General features: G+C 36.8%; 2 protein-coding genes across 2 annotated transcripts; one reads left to right on the top strand and one right to left on the bottom strand.

Annotated features, from left to right (window-relative positions):
* Window positions 1–7,209: 7,209 nt before the first annotated feature.
* On the top strand, window positions 7,210–15,222 carry LOC109052796 (ubiquitin carboxyl-terminal hydrolase MINDY-1). The gene is made up of 9 exons (XM_042755799.1): window positions 7,210–7,304; window positions 8,224–8,281; window positions 10,628–10,692; window positions 11,586–11,744; window positions 11,815–11,917; window positions 12,019–12,161; window positions 12,729–12,920; window positions 13,199–13,345; window positions 14,661–15,222. The coding sequence occupies exons 2-9, from the start codon at window positions 8,242–8,244 to the stop codon at window positions 14,727–14,729; spliced, it is 918 nt and encodes a 305-aa protein (XP_042611733.1). The 5' UTR covers window positions 7,210–7,304; window positions 8,224–8,241; the 3' UTR covers window positions 14,730–15,222.
* A 4,639-nt stretch (window positions 15,223–19,861) lies between these two features.
* Window positions 19,862–24,343, bottom strand: LOC109052795 (DNA-binding protein RFX5-like). The gene is made up of 9 exons (XM_042755797.1): window positions 24,203–24,343; window positions 23,919–23,952; window positions 23,666–23,748; window positions 23,334–23,453; window positions 23,070–23,186; window positions 22,601–22,679; window positions 22,185–22,383; window positions 21,600–21,697; window positions 19,862–21,190 (listed from the first exon to the last, which is right to left on the bottom strand). Exons 1-9 carry the CDS (start codon window positions 24,292–24,294, stop codon window positions 20,192–20,194), a joined length of 1,821 nt encoding a protein of 606 aa, XP_042611731.1. The 5' UTR covers window positions 24,295–24,343; the 3' UTR covers window positions 19,862–20,191.
* Between the last annotated feature and the right edge of the window lie 701 nt (window positions 24,344–25,044).

Here is a 25,044-nt window from a genome sequence, read left to right as displayed (position 1 = left end):
TTCGATCTTGCGCATTAATAAGAGATTAAAAGATCAGCACTGCACTGCTAACAAGCAAATATTTATTAGATTAATAAATTACATATCAAAGGCAATCTCAACTAACTTGTTTCAAAGAATGCAGTTGCCATGATGCGCGGCTATTAAAAACACTGTTTTTTAACTTTTTCCCCTCGGGGAGCTTCTGACTTGCCCATGAGCTATTTTCAGTTACCTGCTATTTTCACGTGTCGAAAATTGAGCCATTTTCACATCTGTAAACAACTTTCATATACAGGCCAAAGGCTTAACTGCTAACATAAAAATAATAAGCACATTTCTTAGCTAATTTATACTAACTAATTATATCTATAATTTACTATAATTTTTATTTTCATCACTTTAAGTTATGCTAAATTAACCTGTACGCAATCTTAAATGTAAAAAATAAGTGTAATTGCCATGTCAACAGCAGAAAATTATCAATATGATAATTAAAAAGGAAAAACTAATTAAAACTGGCAACAACACACACTAAAATATCGGGTTCAAGAATCATCTGTGTGATTGTGTCTGCACTTTAAGGCATATTAATATATTTGTAAACTAGATGGAAGATTTAAGGATTTTAAAAGTGCAAGACCATACAATAAAATGACCGCACTTACTGTGCAAATAACTTTCATATGCATGTCAAATGTAGAAATATATTGTAAACACTAGGTAGTCCTACTACTGACAAATTGTTTATCAGTATGTTATTGTAACATACGGAAAAATAAAAAATGTTGTGGCAACAAAAATCTTATGATGTCGAATATATGATAATGATCTGCATATTAAGCATCTATTATATAAATATTATAATTAGATGCAAAGATTTTATTACCTTAACAATAAAAGATATTGTGTATATGTTGTCTTAAGCTATAAAAAAACTAACTTATCATCATTATGCCTTATTATAAAAGTAGTAATAGTAAAAAAATGAGTTCACAGTAGATATGGTCAAGAATAAGTGATCTGATTGTGTCCACACTTCTGCCATCTTAACATATTGATATACTATAATTAAATGCAAGATTGAAAGACCTTACAGGAATAAGAAACAAAACCCAAGCATTATCTTTTCATTACAAAGAAGATATATCATTTGGAAGCATGCAATTTAAAAACATATGAAACATTTAAAAAGCCAATGATGATTAATGAGCATGCTCCGTTCGTGTCGCGTCGTTGCGCTAAAGCGAGGGTGTTTTTAGCTCTGGCCACACAATGCAGCGGGCGGTGTAACGACCCAAATTTTTAGAGACAATCCGGTGGATGAGGTCCTTAAGGACGACAGTCAGGAATAGCCTGCATGCTTTTTTTGCAGCATCTTCATCACATGCGCCATCTATTAAAAGACGGGCTCTCGCCTCCCTCAAAATAGCGATGGCGCATCTCATGACAAAAGCATTTCAGTATGCTTCAGTTCCAACAAGCAACCTAACCTTAAATAGGCCATGCAAGTTCTAACACATTCACTAGTAAACACGTATTTACCAGTATGTTTTAACTGACAAATGAGGTCATATTAATTGATTAGTCTGGACAGCATGCCTATGTGATGGAACCCAAAATCCGTTCGAAATGCTTTGAAGAACAGGCATTAAAACAGAAACATAGCGTCAACAAAAGGAACAACTGAAAGAACATACCCCTAGTATGTGGATCAGATTGGGGGCTGTCTACTGAATTCAAAGCTAGTTTGTAGTAATTCGGATTAGAAGGATAGAAGATGCACCTTGTTTGGTCTCAATCTTCTCGCCGGCTGCCTCAGCAATGAACCAACCGCACCCAGCATCACCAGTGACAGACCGTCGTGGAAGATTGGCGTTCGCAACCCGCCCACCTTCTGTGGACGATTGAGGGGGACCATTGACAGGTGCTAATTAACTAGCGTCAAGTGGGCGTGGCTGATCGATTTGTTCTAATGAAATGGTGAAATTCAGTACCCTGCCTTTATGCCTTTTTGTTTAGTCGTTTTGTGGTGTCTTTAACATCTCTGGTACACAATTGCCATCTATGAACGACCCCTCTGCGTTTTTGCAAGTGGAGTCGTCTGTTGTGTGTGTGTGGGTGGGGTGTGTGTTTGTGGTGTGTGTGTGTGTGTGTGTGTGTTGTTTGATTGATTGGCTGAGTTCAGCGTCACAGCAGGATCGATTGAACCCTAATTTCCACTGACTGAATGTCCTGCACGCAAACATCGAAATGTAATTGATAATTTCAGTGGAATAAAATGCTCGGCTTTAGTGTGTGAATTTTTAGATGAATACCAGAATGCCCAGGACTGTGAATGTTTCAGTGGATCTAATATTAAATCACGTTTAGAAATTTACAGGAATATAAGAAGCTTTTAAGTAGTGTGCGAAAAGAAAACACATTGCTATTCATTATCCTCCCGGTTGTGAGAATATAACAATATCCAATACTGTATTAGAGGCCTAATTTGATAATAATCTTAATCAAATTGGTATAGCATTAAATGACTGACTTGCATGAAACAAGAAAACACACTTCAGAACTCATTTCAGAACAGAGACGAAAGTAAATGATTTACACTATATTCAGAGGTGGGTAGTAACGAGTGACATTGTCCTTGTCGTTACAGTATACTTTTGTACATTGTTTTGGTTAACTAATACTTTAGTGGAGTATCATTTCTCAAGAATGGGGTATTACCTTATTTTACTTTTACCTGAGTAAATTTTGGGGGGAAATCGGTACCTTTACGTTGTCGCCTTACTTTGGGCGACGCTCCTCTCGTTAATTTATCTTAATGCAAATACATGCTTCCTTCTCAAACAATCTGAGCATATTGTGAAAAAGTTCATTCATTTTCCCTGAATGGAAATGATAAAAATTAAACTTTCATATATTTTCGATTCATGCACACCAACTGAAATATTCAGGTCTTTATTGTTTTAATACTGATGATTTTGGCATACAGCTCATGAAAACCCAAAATTCCTATCTCAAAAAATTTGCATATCATGAAAAAGGTTCTCTAAACGAGCTATGTAACCTAATCATCTGAATCAACTAATTAACTCTAACCACCTGCAAAAGATTCCTGAGGCTTTTAAAACTCCCCCCAGCATGGTTCATTACTCAAAAACCGCAATCATGGGTAAGACTGCGTTAACTGTGTCCAGCAGGCCATCACTGACACCCTCAAGCAAGAGGACGACACAGAACATGAACGAAATTTCTGAACGAACAGGCTGTTCCCAGAGTGCTGTATCAGGCACCTCAGTGGGGAAGTCTGTGGGAAGGAAAAAGTGGTGGCAAAAAACGCTGCACGAATGAGAAGAGGTGACCGACCCTGAGGAAGATTGTGGAGAAGGACCGATTTCCAGACCTTGGGGACCTGCAGGAAGCAGTGGACTGAGTCTGGAGTAGAAACATCCAGAGCCAACGTGAACAGGTGTGTGCTTTTGGAACCAGAAACAAGCGGCAGAAGGCGCTGACCTGGGCTAACAGAGAAGCAGCACTGGACTGTTGCTCAGTGGTCCAAAGTACTTTTTTCGGATGAAGAGAATTTGCATGTCATTCGGAAATCAAGGGCCAGAGTCTGGAGGAAGACTGGGGAGTAAAGGAAATGCCAAAATGCCTGAAGTCCAGTGTCAAGTACCCACAGTCAGTGAGGGTCTGGGGGTACCAGTTTGTCAGCTGCTGGTGTTGGTCCACTGTGTTTTATCAAGGGCAGGGTCAATGCAGCTAGCCTATCAGGAGATTTTGGACCACTCATGCTTCAAATCTGCTGAAAAGCTTTATGGAGATGCAAGATTTCGTTTTTTCAGCACGACCTGGCCAACTGCTCAAAGTGCCAAAACCACTGGTAAAATGGTTTACTGACCATGGTATTTTACTGTGCTCAATTGGCCTGCCAACTCTCCGACCTGACCTGAACCCATAAGATGTTCTGTGGGATATTGCGTGAAGAGGAAAGTTGAGAGACGGCAAGACCCAAACACTCTGGATGAGCTTAAGGCCGCCTATCGAAGCATCCGGGCCTCCATAACGACCTGAGCAGTGCCACAGGCTGATTGCCTCCATGCCACGCCGCACTGAAGCGCAGTCATATTTCTGCAAAAGGATTCCCGACCAAGTTATTGAGTGCATAACTGAACATAATTATTTTGAAGGTTGACCTTTTTTTGTATTAAAAACACCTTTTCTTTTGTTGGTCGGATGAAATATGCTAATTTTTTGAGATAGGAAATTGGGTTTTCATGAGCTGTATGCCAAAATCATCAGTTAGTTGTACACAAGAAATATAAAGACCTGAAATATTTCAGGTGGTGTGGCATGAAGCTAAAATTATATGAGAAGTTTTAATTTTATCATTTCCATTATGGCAAATGATGAACTTTTGCACCAATAGTCTATATTTTTTTGAGAAGGACCTGTATAAGTTATAAATGATTCAGTTTATTACTAAACGTCGCCGTCTACTTTTCTCTGCGGCAAATGGCGATTGCTCTTTTCGCGAATGATTCATTCTTTTGAGTCAATTCGTTTCAAAGGCTTGATCAAACCGTTTGGCTTAACAGTGAAGTGGTTCGTGAATTCACTTTTGAACTGAATTCGTTCAGTTCCCCCTGCGCGCCCACTGAGGCGTCCTGAAGCGGTTCACGTCCGAGTTAACCTCTGACTAGATTTTAGCTTCATTCCCAGTTATAGAAAACTTACGTCAATCCTGTGTTCACAGAGGGTACGGTTAAACCTTTCCCTAAATTGTGGCATGTTTGTCCCCAACATTGTGCTTGCTGCCAAGGAGTTCAGGTGAAATGATATAAAACATTTTAAATAAATAAAATAAAAGAAAACAATTAAACCAGGGTTATATACTGTTTGCTGTGAAATTGAAAGGGTTTAATAATAAAGTGTATTTAATGATGAGTTTATAAGAAAGAAAGAAAGATAAATATGTCATTTATATTTGTGGCACACACCAAGGCACATGTTTTGGGCAGAATGTTACGGGAATGAAAACCCTAGTCACCATTCCTGCTTCATTGCATCATTTGCCCTATACAGTGAATGTAAATAAAGCTGTCACTCTTGCTGCTAGAATTTTCCTTTTGTATTCTACTATAGACAGAAAGTCGTATTGGTTAAAAATTAGGTTGACTAACTGATGAAAGAAGTTATTATTTTTCTATTCGATTCTATTCTAAGTATATTCTAGAGTTGCCATCTTCTGTGCATGCTCGCCTGTGCACTTCAATCCTCAAACCACGAGATGCAACTAGATTACCGGATAATCTGATTCGTTATCCCATCCGTCTTAAAACTATCAATAAACCTTTTACAAGCAGTCAATTTTTGCCAGTATGAATTAACAAAACACTAACATAGAAACAAAACAAAACAATGTGCTAAATAGGAGAAAATACATAATAATAATAATAATAATAATCAAGGTTCATATTAGCTTCAGACGTGAGCGTGACTGTTTACAAACACAGGCACCGGAAGCTGCAGAAAGTCAAAACCAAGCTTACGAGAAAGAGAGTGACGGTGCGTCTTTAATCCGCAGGCACGGAGAGACAGCAAACATGAAGATTTCAGCCAGTAACTCTCCGCTGAAGTGTTGTGTTTTTCAGTTTAGTTTTTTGGGACGTTGTTTAAGACTTGCAGAAATGTCGTTATGGTAGTTTCTGCGCCTATTAATGCAGGGTGAACGGAGCTCTGTACGTTACTCTTAATCAAGATTGTAAAATCCACACTACAGTATGTTTACGAACTCACATACTGTGTCTGAGTAGAAGAGAAGTCGTCTTTTGGAAAACAAATAAACTGGCAAATAAAATAACTTTATGGTTCTAAAAGGACACAATCCTTGTGTTGACAGCTAATTTATTAACAAACTCATCTGCAATGTTAATTATATTAGTTGACTTAATTGCTCATTTGCGCTTTTTACCAAGTGAATCTTGTCTAAATTGGTTCTTCTGTTTGTTTCAGAGTTTGTGAAATTCACAATATGAGATCAGAAAACTTTCTTAACCTCCAGAGTGTCACCCTTCAGTGATCAGGTGAAAACTAACCCTGAGGGTCTTTAAGTATAGGCTATGTAAATATTATGCATGGAATAGTTTTGTCAAACAAACTATTGTAACTCTAAGGCTCATATTTTAATGTCTAGAAATGCATTCTGTACATGTAGAGTTTGTAAATGCGGACGTGTTTTGTGTGTGTCCACAGAAAGCCTCCCTGTGACTCAGCTGTTCCCAGAATTAGGCAACTCAGAAACAACATGACTAGGCAGAGGTGTGCCGAATAACTGCCACTTTAACAGTTTATTCCTTCGCATACGAGTGGTGCGTGTGGCATGAAAGCAAGAAAGTACTAAGTTTTTAATTTAATCTGGATTTCGGTGCAAGAGATTGCTTTTAAAAGGCTAGAAAACTAAAACCCAGTAATATGAAGTAAGCCAAAAATACAATTTTTTTCGGAAAAAAAGCAAACTGACGCCTGACTTGATTTTCTTTTATTTATTTATTTTTTTATCAGCAATTGAAGATTTTCTAAAAGTCATATTTGCTTTCAGCCCGAAACTTTTAATTGGCTTTGTTAATTATAAGCACACATCTCACTTGTCAGGTCATGGCAGATTCTTGTCCCAGACACCGTTGTTATGGTGAGATTATAGGCCCTTTCCAAGGGACAGCAGTTGAAAAACAACAAAAAATGAGGAGGACTTTGATGCTGCTAGACCACCACACGACAAGGAAATCAGCCAAAAAAAAGACGGTGACAGACAATACTGAGCAATCCTCTGGGAGCATTTCTCCCCTGTATATGAAAGATGATCTCACAACATGCAAAGAGCCTCCTACAAACCACACACGTCTCTTGGAGTGATGCTATGAATAATGCAGCTCAGTCTGTTATTCATCGGTAAAAGCCAAGACAAAACCGATGAATCTGAGGATCCTCAATAGTAAATCCTACACACCCAGCCAATCAGAGGTGACACCCACTTTCTCCATGGCCAGCCTGGAGTTCTCCGAGGAGGACTAATGGGATTCCTCCTGATGGACACCTTTGATTTAGTCCAAATCTGCTCAGGATGGCAACCAAGTTCCCCTCTCAGGGGAGGGGAGGGGCCTGTGCGGGGGCTGCGAGGGCATCACAGCCTAGCATGCCGGCATATTATTTTGTCAAGTGGATTACCTGGAAAGGGAAGAAGACGGCCCATTATCACTCAGAGCGAGAACGGAACCCTGCCCCCTGATCGCCCATCATGAACATCCTGTTGTTTGCGGTGGAAGGTAAGCCATATAGTAGCATTACCTGCTCGTCATAGTCGAGCTGTTGAGTACAAATACATCATGTGTGGTGTTTGATAATGCAAGCATCACTTATACTGTGTTTGTTTTACTGATGTGAAAGTTACTTTGAATTTTGCAATCATCTGACATGATTTTTGCCAGTGCCACACATTAAATTAATCAAAAGTGACAGTAAAAATATTTGTTAATTTCCATTTCAAATAAATGTTATTCTTTTGAACTTTCTATTCATGAAAGAATGCCAAAAACATATCACATCGTGTTTTCAACACGGATAATACTGAGGAATGTTTTTTTTAAGCAGCAAATCAGCATATTAGAATAATTTCTGAAGATCATGTGACACTGAAGACTGGAGAAATGATGCTGAAAATTCAGCTTTAACGTCACAGAATAAATCCCATTTTAAAATATATTAAAATATGAAAGTTTATATTAAAGGAAGTTATTTTAAACTGAAATAATATTTCTACAATATTATTGTTTTGATGTATTTTCATTAAACAAAATACAGCTTTAGTGAGCATAAGGCTTCTTTAAAAACATCTTACCGACCCAGAACTTTTGAACAGTAGTGTATATAAATAAATATATAAAATGCATTGTAATCAATGATACCAGAAAAAAAACTTTCTGACTTTTCACTGACCTAGTGTTAGTCTTATGACTCTCCTTATCTGTTCCTGTGTGTTACTGTATAAACACTGTTTCTGGTTACAGTGAAATACTGATAACACATTCAAGAAAAAAAGTGTTGTGAAATAGAAGAAAAGATGTAGATGAGGGTGTGCCGTGACTAAAAGCAGAAGTATTTGTTTGTGAATTTCATGTTCATGTACTTTAGATCATTATATGTATGTAAAATCTGAACTATATGAACTCTGTGTGTATTCTTCAGGTGAAGCTGCCGGCTCAGATGGAAGTGGTCACCACTGAAGAGCTGATGGCTCACCTTGGTAGGATGTTTTAGAGCACTGGACATGCAGTGTCTGTTTCACAAATCAAATTACATTAAAGGTTACATACATTGTAATGGACTGTAATACGTTAAGGATCTCTAGTGGTGCACCACAGTAAACTTTATGGTTGGAAACAGATGGCTGATGTGACTTGAGAAGGACGGGGGTGTGGTTTACTGTGTGAAAAACATTTGTGTTTCAGTACCATTAATGGCACCCCCATCACGGAATATACCATTAAGTCTCTGCTCTTTGTGTAAGTAGTCATTTAGAAGACGCTTTTTAGAGGTTAAGTGCCTCACTCAAGGGACACAATGGTAATACTTTCTGACCCCCTGGAGGGGTTTGAATCCTTACTAGTCCAGATTTTTATTTATTAATAGTTACCCACCCAAAAAAAAAAAAAAAAAAATGAACATTTTGCTTGATCAAAAAAAAAAAATGTAACACACCCTTTAGCCATCTAAAACATTTGTTATAGAAGTTTAGTATTACATCACTTGCTCACCAGTAGCCACCAGTAGATCCTCTGCAGTGAATGGGTGCCAGTCAGAATGAGTCCAAAACAGCTGATTTAAACATAACCCCACAAGTTTTTTTTTTTTTTTAATAGAATGAGTCCAAACAGCTGATTTAAACATCACAATAATCCACAAGTAATCGGAAAAAACTCTGCATTTGTAAGAAATAAATCATCATTAAAGTGATTTAACTTTAAACCGTTGCTTCTGGCCAAAAATACAAATCTGTAATCCATAGTATTCATTCATGTAGGGGTAGGAGTTCATATGAATGCATGTCTGAGGGGAACTTACTGTCTTTAGAAGAGTTTATATGGTATTTTTTCTTTTCATCTTGCCTCTGTATAATGCATATTAAAGTTCATAAGTGCAAAAAAAAAGTGCAGCGCTGTTTTGTTTAAAGTAGAAACCAAAGAAACGCTTTAAGCGCCACCTTCTGGCAGAGAGTGAATCTGCATCTCATTCAGCTCGTCCGCTGTTTCACGCAGATATTTATGTATAGTTTCACAAAACTGAAGTCAAACCATTCTGTTTTTGCAAAAAATTTCGAAATTATACAATCTACTTTAAATTAAAAACTGCTCATGTTGCATGTATGCAGCATCTTTGTTTGGATCATGATTAAAATGCAGCGGTTGCCTCTAATTTTAAATGGAAAAAGCACAGACAAAGCCTTATTTTGTTTATATGAAGAGATTTATTTTATTTGTGTTATTTATTTGATTTGGGGCTTGTTTTAAAATGTCCATTTAGTTTTGTTATGTACATTTACATTGTTATTTAAATTTTGTCGCATTTAGCAGACGCTTTTATCCAAAGCGAAACTTACAAATGAGGGACAAAAAAAACAACAAAAGAGCAATAATATGCAAGTGCTATATTAGAATATTATTAGAGGTTATATTTAAATTTTCCACAAGAAATGTTGCAGCATTTTTGTCCAATTTTAAAAACAGTAATTTTGTACCTCCAAAAAGGACACATTTACATTTATAATTTATCTTAAATCTCGAACCATTTGTTTAAAAAATAAAATCGTGAAATCCAAAATTGAATCGCGAAATCAAAATCGTGAATCGAATCGTGAGTTGAGTGGATCGTTACATCCCTGTTCATAACCCATGATGGATTTGTTTATTACAAACATGCAGCTTTTTGCTTCACTGGAGTTGTGTGGATTATTGTGACGTTTTTATCAGTGTTTGGGACTCTCATTCTGACGGCACCCATTCACTGCAGAGGATCCATTGGTGAGCAAGTTATGTAATGCTAAATTTCTCTACATCTGATGAAGAAACAAACTCAACTATATCTTGAATGGTCTGAGTAAATTTTCAGCAAATGTTTAAATTTGGGTGAACTATTCCTTTAACTACTACTCTTGATCGGTTATGGGTGTAGGTTTGCTTTTACAGTGTCCCTAAAATGTATTTGGAAACGTTTGCACATTGAGGTCACATACAAAAAATCTTTGAACTTTTCTTATCCAGTTTTTAAAATTTCCTATTAACCAACTGGTGTCACTATCTTAGTATTTATATTTGCTTACTTACATTTCTCTATGCAATGATATTTAAGTGTGGCTTAAGTGTCCAAGTATGTTTTGGAGCCCTGTATATCACCCTCTTATTAGGTTATAGATAGAAAGATAAAAACATGTTATGTTGATCTGAGTGATGAGGAATAAACAAGAAGTGCGTTTCATAAACAATACAAAATATGTGTTGACATGAAAAGGTGACACTTCTCAAATCACACAACCTTTGACAGAGAAGCTGAAGTGGTTTTGAAAGGCTTAAGCCAACCTTTTCTCACGTTCTAGGTGAATGTGTGCTCTCCATCAAACCGCGGGAGAAAGCAGAAGGCATGGAGCTCAATTTCCAGCAGGTAAATCATAGTATGGGAGAACCATTGTAACAGGCTCAGCTCTGCACATGTCTAGTGAATATAATTAACATGTTAAGCAGCTGACAGGCGCTAAAAACCTCAGAACCAAAAGACATAAACAATCAGATATTGTGAATGAGTCTTCAGTCTGTGAATGAAGGCTTGTGATCCCTTCATTAACAATTCCAACAATTACAACGTGTGTTTGTGATTATAGATGCACAAATGAAAGCCTCCTTTTGTTCATGTGCCCTTGCTGTTCCTTTTTGCTCACGACTGAAAATTAAATGGATTCGATAGTATAATTCAAGCTTAATGTTCTCATATTTAGTTTAATATTTTTTCAATTCATATTTTTTTTAATGTAAACGAAAATAATAAATAATAAATAAAAATGTATGCATGATTTATTTTAGAATATTTCAGATTGTTATTTATTATTTATACAGTCTGCTATTGGCTTGTTTTGAGAAGTGCAAACAAAAATAATCAATTATTATAATTTTTTTTATATAATAAGTGTCTTCAAAGTGACAGTAAAGGCATATTGCTACAAAAAAAATTATATTTCAAATAAAAAATTTTTAACATTAACAATAATAAGAAATGTTTCTTGAGCACCCAAATTAGCAATTAGAATAATTTCTGAAGGATGCTGACCCTAAACTTTGAACTTAATTAATTTTTTAATGCAATTTTGTGATTTTAACTTAATAGGTTAGCTAAGAGCAGTCAGCATGTTTTGTGGTAAATATTACTCATACTGTTTTCCACTTGACCCAGATATCTCAATATATCAGATAGTGAGGCCAATAACATAGCCTGTATGTATTTGTGTATATATTTCTCTCAGAAGATTTTGTTTTTAATTGTATTTCTCATTCCCTTCACAGAACATGAGTGACGCGATGGCTGTGCTGCCAAAGTTGTCCACAGGCCTCGACGTTAATGTGCGTTTTACAGGTGTGTCGGATTTTGAGTACACTCCTGAGTGCATCGTCTTTGATCTGCTTGACATTCCGCTCTACCACGGCTGGCTTGTCGACCCACAGGTACGTCAGCAGAAAAATGATATAACGTGTGAATTGTGTGTAACAATACAAGCGCTCCATTCCTCTTCAGAGTCCTGAGGTGGTGTCTGCAGTGGGCAAACTCAGCTACAACCAACTGGTGGAGAAGATCATAGAGTTCAAGCACTCCACAGATACCAGTCAAGTCAGTGAAGGTACAGTTAATGTTATTTCTTACAAACACGAATGTCTCAGTTATTGTATATCACAGGTGTGTAGACTCCTCAGCATTGTATTAATGTCTGTTTGTTGACAGGTTTGATAGCAGAGCAATTTTTGGAGTCCACAGCAACCCAGCTGTCATATCACGGCCTGTGTGAGCTCAACACGACAGCCAAGGAGGGCGAACTGTCTGTATTTTTCAGGAACAACCACTTCAGCACTATGATAAAGCACAAGGTGTTTAGCAACCTTCCCACACCAACACTCTCCATAGCAGCTAAGCTGATTATAACAACCCCAGCGACGTCAAGCCGCTTAAAACCCACCACCAAAAAAAGTGGAGCAGATTTTTATAGTAAAAATAGCACAGAAGTCTTTATTTGCTTACGTTTTTTGAGCCCAAGTTAAACGTTCAGTTTGAGTAAATGCACTTTGCTCACATTTCGAGCAGATAGATGCACTTTAATGCAGAGATTTTGCTATTATAAACCTATAATAAAGTTGAAATTTAAGGCAAGATACTACAGGCAGAAACGCCTTTTTTGTTTTTTCTTTGAAAATATGCGTTCAGGGCCGGAATGTAGGTCTCTGAGGAGGAGGGGCTGGGTGTAAAAAATTCCTTTTCAATTTTTTTGATTTTGGACTGCAATAGTTAGTTCAGTCGGTGTGTGTCAATTATATATAGAGCATTTTTATATCTTTTTGTGATGATTTTTTTGTTCAAATGGCTTTGTCACTGTTATTTGGTCAGCAACATCATATCTGCTGACCAGTGATCAGTATGTTCAATGTGTGGATTTGCAGGGTCACCTTTACCTGCTGGTCACAGATCAGGGCTTCCTGCAGGAGGAGAGCGTGGTGTGGGAGAGTCTCCATAATGTGGAGGGGGATGGGAATTTCTGTGACTCGGACTTCAGATTGTGTCACCCTTCCCAGAAACCCTCAGCAGCCAGCCAGCCCTCCCCACAACAACAGCAGCAAATGCAGATCGACCAGGTGATTGAGAATATGCCTGTTCTTTAGGTGTCATATAGGTGTAAGAGTAACCAATAATATCACAGCTTATCTAACACGTTCCACCTCTTCATGATCCAATCAAATCCCAATACAAAACATATCTACATTCTTACCCCATGATTATGCAGTTTCACTCAGAAATACTCTATGTAATTTTATGTTTAGTTAAATGCTTTGAGAAAGCTGTTTCATCTTGAAATGTATACCAACATTGGTTTAATTTATGGATTCAGTGAATGTTTGGATGTGTTATCCAGGACTATCTGGTGGCGATGTCCCTGCAGCAGCAGCAGGGTGAAGCTCCTGGACCCTTGAGTGATCTTGAGCTGGCCAGACAGCTGCAGCAGGAGGAGTACCAGCAGCCACAAACACAACCGCACCAGCACCAGCCGTCAGCCGGACAGGTACTTCCTGTCTTTCCTTCAGGAGGAAAACACTTGTGCACGAAACTTCAGGGAAGCATTCTTTGAGATTAAATTGGCTTTATTCATGAAACCCTAGCAGAATGAATGCCTGAGTAAATCATTTATAAACTGCTGAATAGTTGTATTCAACACAGTGCAGCGATTTACAAAAGAGTAGATTCATGAATAATTTACACATATTTGTTTTACTTGTTTCAAAGGACTTTCCTGTTCAGTGCTTTTTCTTTTGGTCTATTATGATTAACAGAAAAATAGTAAATATTGTGTAATATTGTGCAATATTATTATAGTTTAACAGAAATGTGTCCTATTTGAACAGTTTATTTTTATTTCTTTTATAGATTTATTATAGATATTATATTATAGATTTATTATATTATAGATTTCTTTTATAGATTTATTATAGAACATTTTATAGATTTATTCCTTTGGTGGATTCAGAAGCAAAATCATTCTAATATGCTGATTTAGTCCTCGAGAAGCATGTCTCATTATCAGTGTTGAAAAGAGTGCTGCTTAATATTTATTTCCAGATTAATAGAAAAATAGAAAATAGATTATATATATAATTTTTTTTTTTTGTAACATTGCCTTTACTGTTGCTTTTGATCATTTTAATGCATTCTTGCTGAAAAAAAAGGTAGTTAAAAAAAAGTAGTTTACCATCATTTACTCACCCTCATGTTGTTACAAATCTGTATGATTCTTTGATATTTTCAAAAATTTTCTATGCACTGTGTCTGTGATGATGTGGTAGGGGAAGCTTGTTTCTGCCATGGGATTAAAAATAATAATAATAATTACGACTTTTTATTTTATTGAAGAACAGAATTTTGTCTTTTGTCCTCACAATTCTAAGAAAAGAAATTGAGAAGAAAAGAATAAAAACAAATAAAAAAAAAAGTCACAATTACCCTTTTTAATTTAATCCCGTAGCAGAAACAAAACATAAAAACTGAATTGCTGGATGTAAGAATTCAGAAAAAATATTCAAAACTGCAAGATTTTTTTTTTAAGAAAAAGTCAAAATTGTAAAACGTAAATTCAGAATTCTGAAAAAAGTCTATATTGTGAGATTGTGAACTCATGATTTTCTGATATAAAAAAAAAAGTCCAAATCGCTCCCCAAAAAAGCTTCCACGGGTTCCAAGAGATACATGAGAAAGTTTTCTTTAAAAAGCCTAAAGCAGCTGTAAATTTTTCCCCACTCAGTTAAAGGTTTCTGCAGTAGTGTAGTGACAAAATTCAGAAAGAAGACTTACTGAAAATAAACTCTTTCTTAATATCCCTGCAGATGAGAAGTCAGCACGGAGGACAGAGGCGCCGGGAAAAGAAGGACGACTCGGATTGCTGTATTCTCTAGGTCAGAGTCCACTCACCTCTCAAAGCCAGTTCGGCTTCAGTTAACAGTTTCTTCTGTACCACTACTGAAACATGGGACTTCACTCTTAGCGGACCTGTCGTCCCAATGCCAAGCCTGCCTTTACAGTACAGTTGACCCCTCGTTTTCACCTTTCCTTTATCCTCATGGTTGGAACTGTTGCTCATCGTCGTCTACTGGACCAAATAAAGGTAGCAATTGTTTTTAAGCACTAATGAGCATTTCTTTGAGTGCTATGGTGGAGCTCCTAACTATGCCATTAAAGATTGAAGACTGTAATGGTAAATAATCAGGTATTGTAATAAGAATTTAACATTACACTGAAATGCTACTGTCTCAAGTTGATCTGTACATAGTTACTTGTCATCAGCTTTTCATCCAAAGTGATGTACAGTACACTAAGTACACAGGGCTCCGTGGAGCTCCCTGGATTCTGTAAGCTGAGCTAATAAAAGCCACCTCTGTTAACAGGAAATGTGTGACCATTGATTTATGAAACGTCTGGAATATTGGTATTACACAAAGAAACATCAGAGTCATCAAAATCATTTTCGTTTAGTGCTTGATGTACAAAGAGACACGTGATCAATGTCACAAATTTATGTACATTTGGATTCAGAGAATTAAAGTGTCACTTTATAATATATAAAGAAACTAAAGTGTCTTTTTTTATGTCATAATTTAACTTTAAAAATAATTTTTCCAGATTTAAATGGGGGAAAAATGCCCAATGCATTAAAGTCTCTGATTTTAATCAGACAAGGAATATTCATAAGCATGCAAAAGTTTGGGGTGACTTTTTTAGAAAACAGAATTACTTCTAATTAAGAAAGGATACATTAAACTGATGAAAAGTGATAGTAAAGGCATTTGTTACAAAGATTTCTATTTTAAATAAACACTTTTTTAATTTTCTATTCATCAAAGAATCCTGCAAAAAATGGTCAATAATTATTATTGTTGTTTTTTTTTTGATTGAAAAAAGAAAGGTTTGTTTATTAGGAAGTAAGTATGTTTGTTTGATTTATTTTTATTGTTGATGTTAAGTTTTGCTTTGGAATAAATGACATTTTATGAAATAGAAAACAAATATTTTAAATTGTAATATTTCACTATCACAATCTTTACAGTATTTTTTGTGACAAGGATAAAGGGATTAACATTTTAAAAACATTAACAGCCCAAACCTTTTGAACAGGGTGTATTGTTTTTATATTATATATATATTTTTTAAAAAGTAATAATTATGTCAAATATATAATTTAATATATCTTTAGTTTAAAACATTTTCTGTGATCAAGCAGAAAACAAAGCAGACTATTACGTGGTCAACTCAGTAAACCTGAACTCAAATCTGTATCCTTCGAGATAACCAGACAATTTAAGTTCCTTTCACACATTTAAATCCACTTGTGTATCATTTAAACATGATACTTGATATAAATAAACACATCATACATATTGTTTATTAGTGCTGATTTATGAAAATGTGCTCACAGTCAGAGATCATTTCTTTTTATATATATATATATATATATATATGGAAGATGTCCAATTGAACAGTTTTAACATGAAAAAACACATGAAATACAAAAAAGCTAAACTTTTCAAAAAGAAGACCTCATAAGTACAAAAACAAATAACATACAAGGTGCTGCATTTCATCTTTTTCTCCCCCTGTGTGCTTTCCGTTAAGAAAATTAAAGTGCAAGACAAACACCAGGGTTCAAATATTTTCGAAAGAAACGGCGCAACTCCAAACGAATATCAGATCCTTTGTAACAACTCTTTAAAAACATATTCAATACACAAACCATGCATGGACTGACTGAAAAAGGTGGTTATCAGATTATAACATTAGACATGTTAGATGTCTATGGTAGAAATGGCATAGTACTGACACGCACAACAAATGAACACTAGTTCTCGCGACTAATTAACAATTCTACATGACTCGGTGAGATGTTAATGTGCTAGACACGTTCGCAATTGGTTTCTTTTGAGTTTGTCACAATGAAACATGAGAATTAGCAACACTGATGGGTAATTACAACACACGCACTCGTGAGATCAGCGTGTCATTTTGGTTTTCCTTCTTTTTCTGAGGGAAACAGTTTTGAGAGCCTTTTCCAAAGATTAAAACAAATAATCCACTTGATGCTTCAGAGCGAAATCACAACCTTATAAATAATGCAAAGAAAATGGATATATACAGAGCACAGTGGTTTGTATGAGGCACTATGTTGTACTGAACATGTTACATTTCTGTGGTGTGACATTGTACTTGCAACAATAAAAAAAATGACATTGTCAATGGACTGAGGGTTTGAATGATATATCCATAAACGGATATAAATTAACATGCTCAAACTGCTTTCAATCACTTTACAAGAACTTTTGCTGCTACAGATCTGATTATTCACTCTATCAGTATGCAATTTGTTAGATTCATATAAATCTAACATCTCACTCTTCCATCATTCTTCTGAATGTTGCAATCTAGAATGGGCGAAATTAATTATTTTCTTAATTGTTTTCAGTTTATTAATGTAAAGTACAAGTTTTCTTCTTAAGATTGTAAGTCTGATATTTTATTTCACAGGATACTGAATTGCTGTTGTCAGGATATTAAGATATAACATTAGTATTGAAAAATCTAGACTGCAAATGAGGCAGAAGATTAGAACTGTGCACTGTGCCTGTAAAAGGAATAGTTTGCCAAAAATGCACTCATCCTCAGGCCATCTGAGATGTAGATGAGTTTGTTTCTTTATCAGAACAGATTTGGAGAAATATAGCATTACATCACTTGCTCACCAGTGGATCCTTTACAGTGGATGGGTGCCGTCAGAATGAGAGTCCAAAGAGCTGATAAAAGCATCACAATAATCCACACAACTCCAGTCCATTAATTAATGTCTTGGCAAACAAAAAGCTGCATGTTTGTAAGAAACAAATCCAGAGATTTTTTAACTTAAAAAAAAAAAGTCTCATCTGAATCAGGAAAGAAATCTGCACAGATCAAACACCGTTTACAACAGAAAACTGGCAAAAACATTTTTTAAACAAATGTTTTTACGTGAGACAGCAAAAGAGGATGGACTCTTTCACAGGAGAAAGTGTCATTATGGATTATGAATTAGTATTTTGGCCAGAAGTGAAGGTTTTAAGTTAAAAATGTCTTGATGGATTTGTTTGTTACAAGCATGCAGCTTTTCACTTCACAAGACATTAATTGTGATGTTTTTATCAGCTGTTTGGAGTCTCATTCTGACGGCACCCATCCACTGCAGAGGATCCATTGGTGAGCAAGTGATGTTATGCTAAACTTCTCCAAAAATCTTCAATGAAAAAACAAACTCATCTACATCTTGGATGATCTGAGGGTGAGTAAATTTTCATTTTTGGATGATTCCCGATTCTTGATTCCATTAAGAGGGAAAAAATTATAATGAGCACAAATGATCAAAAAGCAACAGGCCTTAATATCACAATGTACAAAATAAAAGCTCCTGTAATTATAAGAAAGATTCCCATTAATTTTGGTTAGAGTCAAACTTTAAACCTTGAGTAAATTAAGCAGAATTAAACATAACACATATAGCACATTCATTTCATGAGCCTAAATGTAATTTATGCTAGCAGGCTGTCTGACAGCCAGTTGCCATTTTGCCATCATTGTACCAGAATCAGCACCAGTGAGCAGCGGATGGTGAGTGCAGTCAGACTGCTGATTGGTGAAATCACTGCCATGTGAATCACAATCATTTATGTTGTTAGTTAAACCCGTTTAGCTTTTTAAAGCACCATTACTCCATAGTAAAATGATCACCTCTAGTAATTTCCCATCTCAAATATATTACTACAATATTTGAATAAATAGCAACATCTGATTTCAAATCACTTTATACATAATCAGAGTGGCTTTGCTTTTAAATTAAGTGCCTATTAAACCTCTATTAACCATCAACAGCCTTTGTTGAGCTTGAACCTTAAAGGAGATTTTTTCCCCCAAAAACATAGCCTTTCAATACCTTTAAATTGAATAAAGCGCATCAAATAATATTCATAAAACTAGTACAAACAAATCTATTTTACAATTCCATTGATTATTTAATTTCAAAGCAAAAATATTATTAAATTGCTATTTTTTTTTTTTTTGGCTAAGATCAAGTGTAATATCTGAAAACAACTAGCTACAAATATTAAAGGCTATGAAAATAGAGCAAAACTCTCCTTTAAGACATGATAATCTACACAAAAGGATGCTGTTGTGGCTAAAGCTTTGTAAAATTTGTATAAATAAATACTTAGTACTATTTCAGTTTAAATTTAAATAATATAATCAAATTTAAGAAATTTAACTGCAAATTTTTTTGTACATGCTTTTAGGGTGACAGTGCACACTTTACTAGTAACTAATAATAATATTCCATAGTAGCAATATAGTGACGACAGCTATACATTTGGAAAATAAAAAGTTTTAAATTAGCTCTGGTATGCTGTACCTATGAAGATATTCTTCTGGGCTCACGGATAAACTATTTACATCTGTTAAGTGCTAGATTATGTTGCTGTAAGAGAACGACTGAACAGACCTGAACGCAGGGGGCGGGGCTTTGAGAAGAATCCCGAAATCACAGCCTCATTTGCATATTTAAAGGGACTTTAGAGGTCCTTTTCCATCCACCTACACTGTGCACCATCTGAACCAGTAGTGTGTTCTCGACCTTCACAACAGCAACCCGATGTAGTCATTTCGAAGTTTGTGTATCTATTATTTGCGATGTCTAAAAAAAACTGAACTATTAACCCATTCACTGGGCGAGGGAGGGACTTTTTTAGAACCCTGAAGTTGCAAACCCGTAATACCACTCTTTGTCATCTGAACAGCTAGAAAACACACGCAAATGTCTCAATTCATGTTTCACAAACACAAACATGCAAAGACGGTTAGAGCAAAAAAGACCAACTGCCCTCTTATGGCACTGAGAATGGTGACAAACGCCAACAGATGGTAAGCAGTTCCTTGGTAACTTGGATTATTTATCTTCTTTTTTTTTTTTTTTTAAGATGTCCTTTCATTTTATAACTGAGCTGGACCAGATGGGACTGTTATTTGTGAGTATTTTCAGTTTTCAATGCTCTAAAATTCGCTCTTTCTTGTCAAAACTTTTGTTCTAGGCCACTTAAATTCATAATCTCTTCACAGGAATTCATTTATGTTTCATATTAATCATATGAAAATATGAGTGTAGTTGCTGTTTGAAGGCAACAATGACAGGTTGTACTTCTGTACATCATTTTACACAGAAAGCAGACACACCCAGTCAAGCTCAGCCAAGATGGTACACCTCAGTTTGACTACAAGCTAGTATGCAATTCACAGATGCACTGGAAAGGCATTGCACATTGAGATCAGGGAGTCGGGTGCTGTGCTGCTGTTACGGGGCGTCTGCTTTTGGGGTTTCTCCAAACGAGGAGCTGAAGGAGCTGGGAATACCTGCTGAGTTTGGCATGGAATCGACCTGTGGCTCCACAGGAGTCAGAGTGATTTCCACTTCTCCTCTGTCCTCTAATAACATTGCCGGCGGGAGGTACGTAACGGTGGACTGTGGCACTTCTTGTGGAGCCGGCCTTCCTTCTCTGGATAACGGCGCACGCTGGATGACCATCCTGCGGCTCAGCTCGTAACCCGGTTGGTTGGGCCCTCGCATTAGCAGGACTGACTGCTGCTTCTCAGGTTCTGCTGCAGGTTGACATTGCACCACTACACCTCTATGCTCAGCGTCTGTCACTTCCTGGATGGTTGGAAGTTGGCTAAGCATCAAGCCTGGCTGGTCCTGGATCACGATTTCCACCAACTGTGAAGGAGTGGTGGGTGCACAGGAAGGCAAGGCCTTTTGGATTGATCCTTTCTTGTGTAGTGATGAATTTGGATTTGGGTTTGGGGTTGTGGCTGATGGGGGTTGCGTTTCTTTTTGTTTTGGTCTTTGTTTTCTGGGACGTCCTCTTTTGCGTTTCGGAGCAACACCAGCAGCTGACACTGAGGTGGTGGGGTCAGGGCCCCGCTTCGGAACCGCCGGCCGCGCTCTCTGGACGACTGGAGTCGGAGTAGCAGAAGTGGCGACCGTGACTGATGTTTTCTCGCGCTCTGGGTAAGAAAGACTCATGCCTGATGGCAGAATCATAACAGGGACGGTGCCGCCTGGTTGAGAGGGTATCGTTGTGACTGTGATAGGCAGAGTGACTTGAACGCTGCCCGAATCGGCTGGTGCGAGACACGGTGGAGAGGTTTTCTCTGGAACGGTGCCTCTGGGAAGGAGCTGAGGCAGCTTCTTCATATAAGCCTCCACTCGAGCAGACTCAACCTTATTGGTTGGTTTTTCACTGACCTGCTGCTTATTGGATGGTGGCTGTTCCACACCGTCTTTCTCTTTTTGCTGCCAAAAACATCACAATGGTACTATATTTACCATTTAGAGTATACAATACTGCTGTCATAAAACAAACCTGACAAGGTGATCAGCATGCCCTTATTGGGTTTGTTCTGTGAAACTGATTGGCTGATTATAATTTATCCCACTTTTGACATGGCTGCTTACCCCAAAAAAAGCCATTACATAGTGATTTCAGTTGAGAAATATAAAAGTGGCACAGATATGTAGGAAATCAACTGACTGGGACTATTATCATTTATACAGTCATTATACAAAAATATTTGAGAATACTCTATTCCAGAGATTAGCGCAAAAATTATTGACTTATAGATCAAAATGATTCGGGGGAGAAATATATGGGAAGAAGCACAGATATTAAATTTGAAATGTTCAAATTTCATTCCAGTATTACCTTATTTTCTGTACTGACATTATCTTCTTCTGCTCCACCACCTGCTCGGGAAGCTGCTGGAATCTTTTTGATTACTTTATGAGGTTTGGAGGGTCCGCCTATGAAAACCAAAAAGCAATGTAGCAAAACCAGGGCTATTATAACTAAAAACATTAAAAAATGTATTTAATTAAAATAAAATATAAAAAAAAATGTGTTAAGTCATCTAGTGGCCAATGCAACATTTCTAATTTTCTTTAGTTTAACTACTAAAAAAATTCTAATTAAACTAAAATTTGATAAAACTACTTTATTTAAAAAACTAATATAAAACAAAACACTAATTTATTCTTTTTTTAAGATTTATTTTTGCCGTTTTTGCCTTTATTATAATAGGACAGTTTAAATCTAACAGGAAACAAAGTGGGAGAGAGAGAGGGGAGAGGGAATGGGAAAAAAGGTCCTTGAGCCGGGATTTGAACTCGGAATGCACAGAAAATACAATCTAATTCAAACTATTAACAATAACTATAATAGTACATCAATGACACCGCAATAATGCTGAGAAAATCTTAACATGTCATCTTACTATTCACTTGCACGTACCTGCCAGAGCAGCTGAAGTGACGAGCTCGGCTTGGCTGCAGCGTGGGTTGACGATGTGCTCCTGTACGAGGAAGCGTGCGATTTCTACCACCGTGTCAAAAGAGCGCTTGAGGATCTTTTGGGCCCAGTCACAGATAAGTTCACAGGCTGCTTCGGTGACCTCTTGCTTGTAGGTTTGCACCAGTTCTGTCAGTTCAGACTGGAGGTGGCACATCACACAGATACATTAACAGAACATTTAAGCATAAACTTATGGTTTTCTTCTAGACAAAATATAATTGACAACCTATATCAGTGGCTTTCAACCCTGTGTGTGGGGGGGCAGGGGAACAGGGTTAAATACCACTGACCTGTAATATTTCAATCTTGTGAAAGTAATTTAGAGAAAAAAGTCAGCAGTAAGAAGACAGTCATACCGGGTCATTTTTGAGGTCCAGGTTGGGCAGTAATGGCATGTTTAACACGGTCTTTCGACGTATCCCACTATAGCAGTATGTGCTGTCAATTATGTTAAGGGACACTGAACAATACATTAGGTTTCATTAAATAAAACAATAAGACACTTAGTTGGAATTTAGTTTAATTATTTGAATGAATTTAAAGCATGAGATTACATTTACTTGTCAAAAGTATAAATACATCTTAAAAATGTCTCTAAAAGAAACCATTACGAGAAAAACTGTATCAAGAGTGCTGACGATGTGTAAAAATCCATCTAAATCCCTCAAATATTTAGAAATCTTTAACAGCTGAATGTGTGTTTTCACATGATTGGTGAATCTACATTCACTGAGATGTCTTCGACTGCTCTAGACAGGGTTTTAGAAGTCATAAATGTTTGTCTACGTTTATACAAATTAAATGAAATTAGAGACAAAAGGATATTTGGACTGTCCTCTACCACCCAGTCTTCGTGCTTTAATGTTTGGGAAGATGTCTCGGATGATTTTGCCAAAATTTGCTGCACTTAGAGGCCGATGCTGTAAGTTGTCACAGTGCTTCCTGTTTAGATATAAAAGCCAGTAAGTAATCATTGTAATTTGGACAGAAAAAAAACACCCTTAAAAGTCTAGGAAAACAGCAAGTGTTTACTTGAATTATAACTCAGTCTAAGAGGCGTGTATGGCTATTCTGCACCCCAGTCCTTACCGGTATGTCTCGTAAACATCTTGTTTAGGCAGGCAGGTGTCAGGATGTTCTTCCAAGTGGCTACGGATCCAGTTGCAGGTGTGAAGCTGGTCTGCCGTGTTGACCGAGTTTGAATCACCACTGGTGCACACAGAGAAGCAGTTCGCAAATGTGTCACATATGATACTTCTTGTCACATTTGTCATTATCTAGCTAGCCTGATTAGCTGGGATTTTAAAAAATATACTTAAGGGACATCAAATACTTTAATTTACTCAGATTTCATTTTTCAGAACTGATACATTAAAAAATACACAGATTTAAAAAGTGGATCAAGGCTGACTGAAGTATACCTCTTCTCTCCTGCACCTGGACCTGAGGGTAGCTGTAGATAAAGGTAGAGCTTGTCGTTGTCAGAGAAACGCTGTACATCTTCCTAAGAGGAGACATGTCACAGGGAGAAAGACAGAATAAGGGCAAGAATATGTGCTCAAAAACACAAATAAGCTGAATGAGTGTGAAATACTATAAAGACTATACAACAAGACAGTTATAAAATCTCTTAAGGCTAACATTTCATGTTATTTTATCCTCTAAGAAACTTACCAAAATTTTGTCCACTTTGCCCTGCACATTTTTACTGTGAAAAGATGGAATGTGCATATATTTAGATATACATCTGGATACACGCATATATAGTGCATTCATCATTGACATAAATTGTTCGGGGTAAAAGGAATGTGCTAATAATTAACTAAACCTCAAGTCTTCCAAGATGTAGATAAGTTTGTTTCTTCATCAAAACAGATTTGGAGAAATGTAGCATTACATAAGATTTAACCTTCTATCTGAAGCACAATGAAGAAAGAGTAAAAATGAATAGTTCTTACGAAATGTTGCTTTTAAGCTTCTGCAGCAGCATACTGGGCTCGGTCTCCCCCTCCCCAGCCGAGGCGTCTGCCTTTAACTGATCTTCTGCCATGTCTCAACCACACTGGACTGACAAACTGCATTCAGAACGCTCCTGGACCTGAAGCTCTAGAACATGAGGCAGATGTTAGTATGTGTCCACATAAGGTTTTGGATAACTTTCAAATCGGGGATGTCTAATATGCAACAGTGTGTTTTAAAAAGTAAATTAATTCTAGGTTTATTCAGCATGCAACCAGAACTTTGCAGATTTGATCAATGCAACTAAAAGACAACAGAAAAAGTTGTAGGGTGTTGCAGTTTTAGATCACATATGTAGTATTAAGTGTTTAAAAGGCACAATTGTTTTATAGTATTTCTTTAATGTGCACAACAACTTAAAGTCTGCAGGCAATATGTTAAAACAGTCTTAGAACAAGCTGCTTACTGGTAAACATTCAATTCATCACACGTCTGTAAGTGATCGTCAGTTTCACTACAAACTGACATATTTAGGCCGGGTTCACACGTACAGCGACAAACTGTAAACACGAAATGAAACCACGCAAGCGCCTAATTCTCCCACGTCTAAACGCTCAAGATATTTTTCCCCATTTCGAAAATACAGCCACTCATGAAACTGTTGTCAGGTCAATCGGATAGCGACCATGCCCAAATACTGCAGGGCTGTTTTTCCTGCCCCAGTCCAGACATTTCCTCATATTCAGCACACACGCGCCCAATGAAGACCTCAACATAAGAAACTTAAGCGTTCAGCCGGTGTATGCATGATACCAGGAGCAAATCCAATCACTTTAATGCA

This window comes from Cyprinus carpio, unplaced genomic scaffold (assembly GCF_018340385.1).
Source record: "Cyprinus carpio isolate SPL01 unplaced genomic scaffold, ASM1834038v1 S000006749, whole genome shotgun sequence".
Taxonomy (NCBI): domain Eukaryota; kingdom Metazoa; phylum Chordata; class Actinopteri; order Cypriniformes; family Cyprinidae; genus Cyprinus; species Cyprinus carpio.
Note: the sequence above shows the minus strand (reverse complement) of the source record. Positions and strands in the feature narration are given on the sequence as shown.

Coding starts and splice junctions, on each gene's coding strand:
- LOC109052796 (XM_042755799.1), top strand. CDS start 8,242: ATGGAAGTGGTCACCACTGAAGAGCTGATGGCTCACCTTG. Junction 8,282..10,627: donor AGAGCTGATGGCTCACCTTG/GTAGGATGTTTT, acceptor CTCACGTTCTAG/GTGAATGTGTGCTCTCCATC. Junction 13,346..14,660: donor ACCAGCCGTCAGCCGGACAG/GTACTTCCTGTC, acceptor ATATCCCTGCAG/ATGAGAAGTCAGCACGGAGG.
- LOC109052795 (XM_042755797.1), bottom strand. CDS start 24,294: ATGGCAGAAGATCAGTTAAAGGCAGACGCCTCGGCTGGGGAGGGGGAG. Junction 23,187..23,333: donor GATGTTTACGAGACATACCG/GTAAGGACTGGG, acceptor ATATCTAAACAG/GAAGCACTGTGACAACTTAC. Junction 21,698..22,184: donor CACTTCAGCTGCTCTGGCAG/GTACGTGCAAGT, acceptor TGGTTTTCATAG/GCGGACCCTCCAAACCTCAT.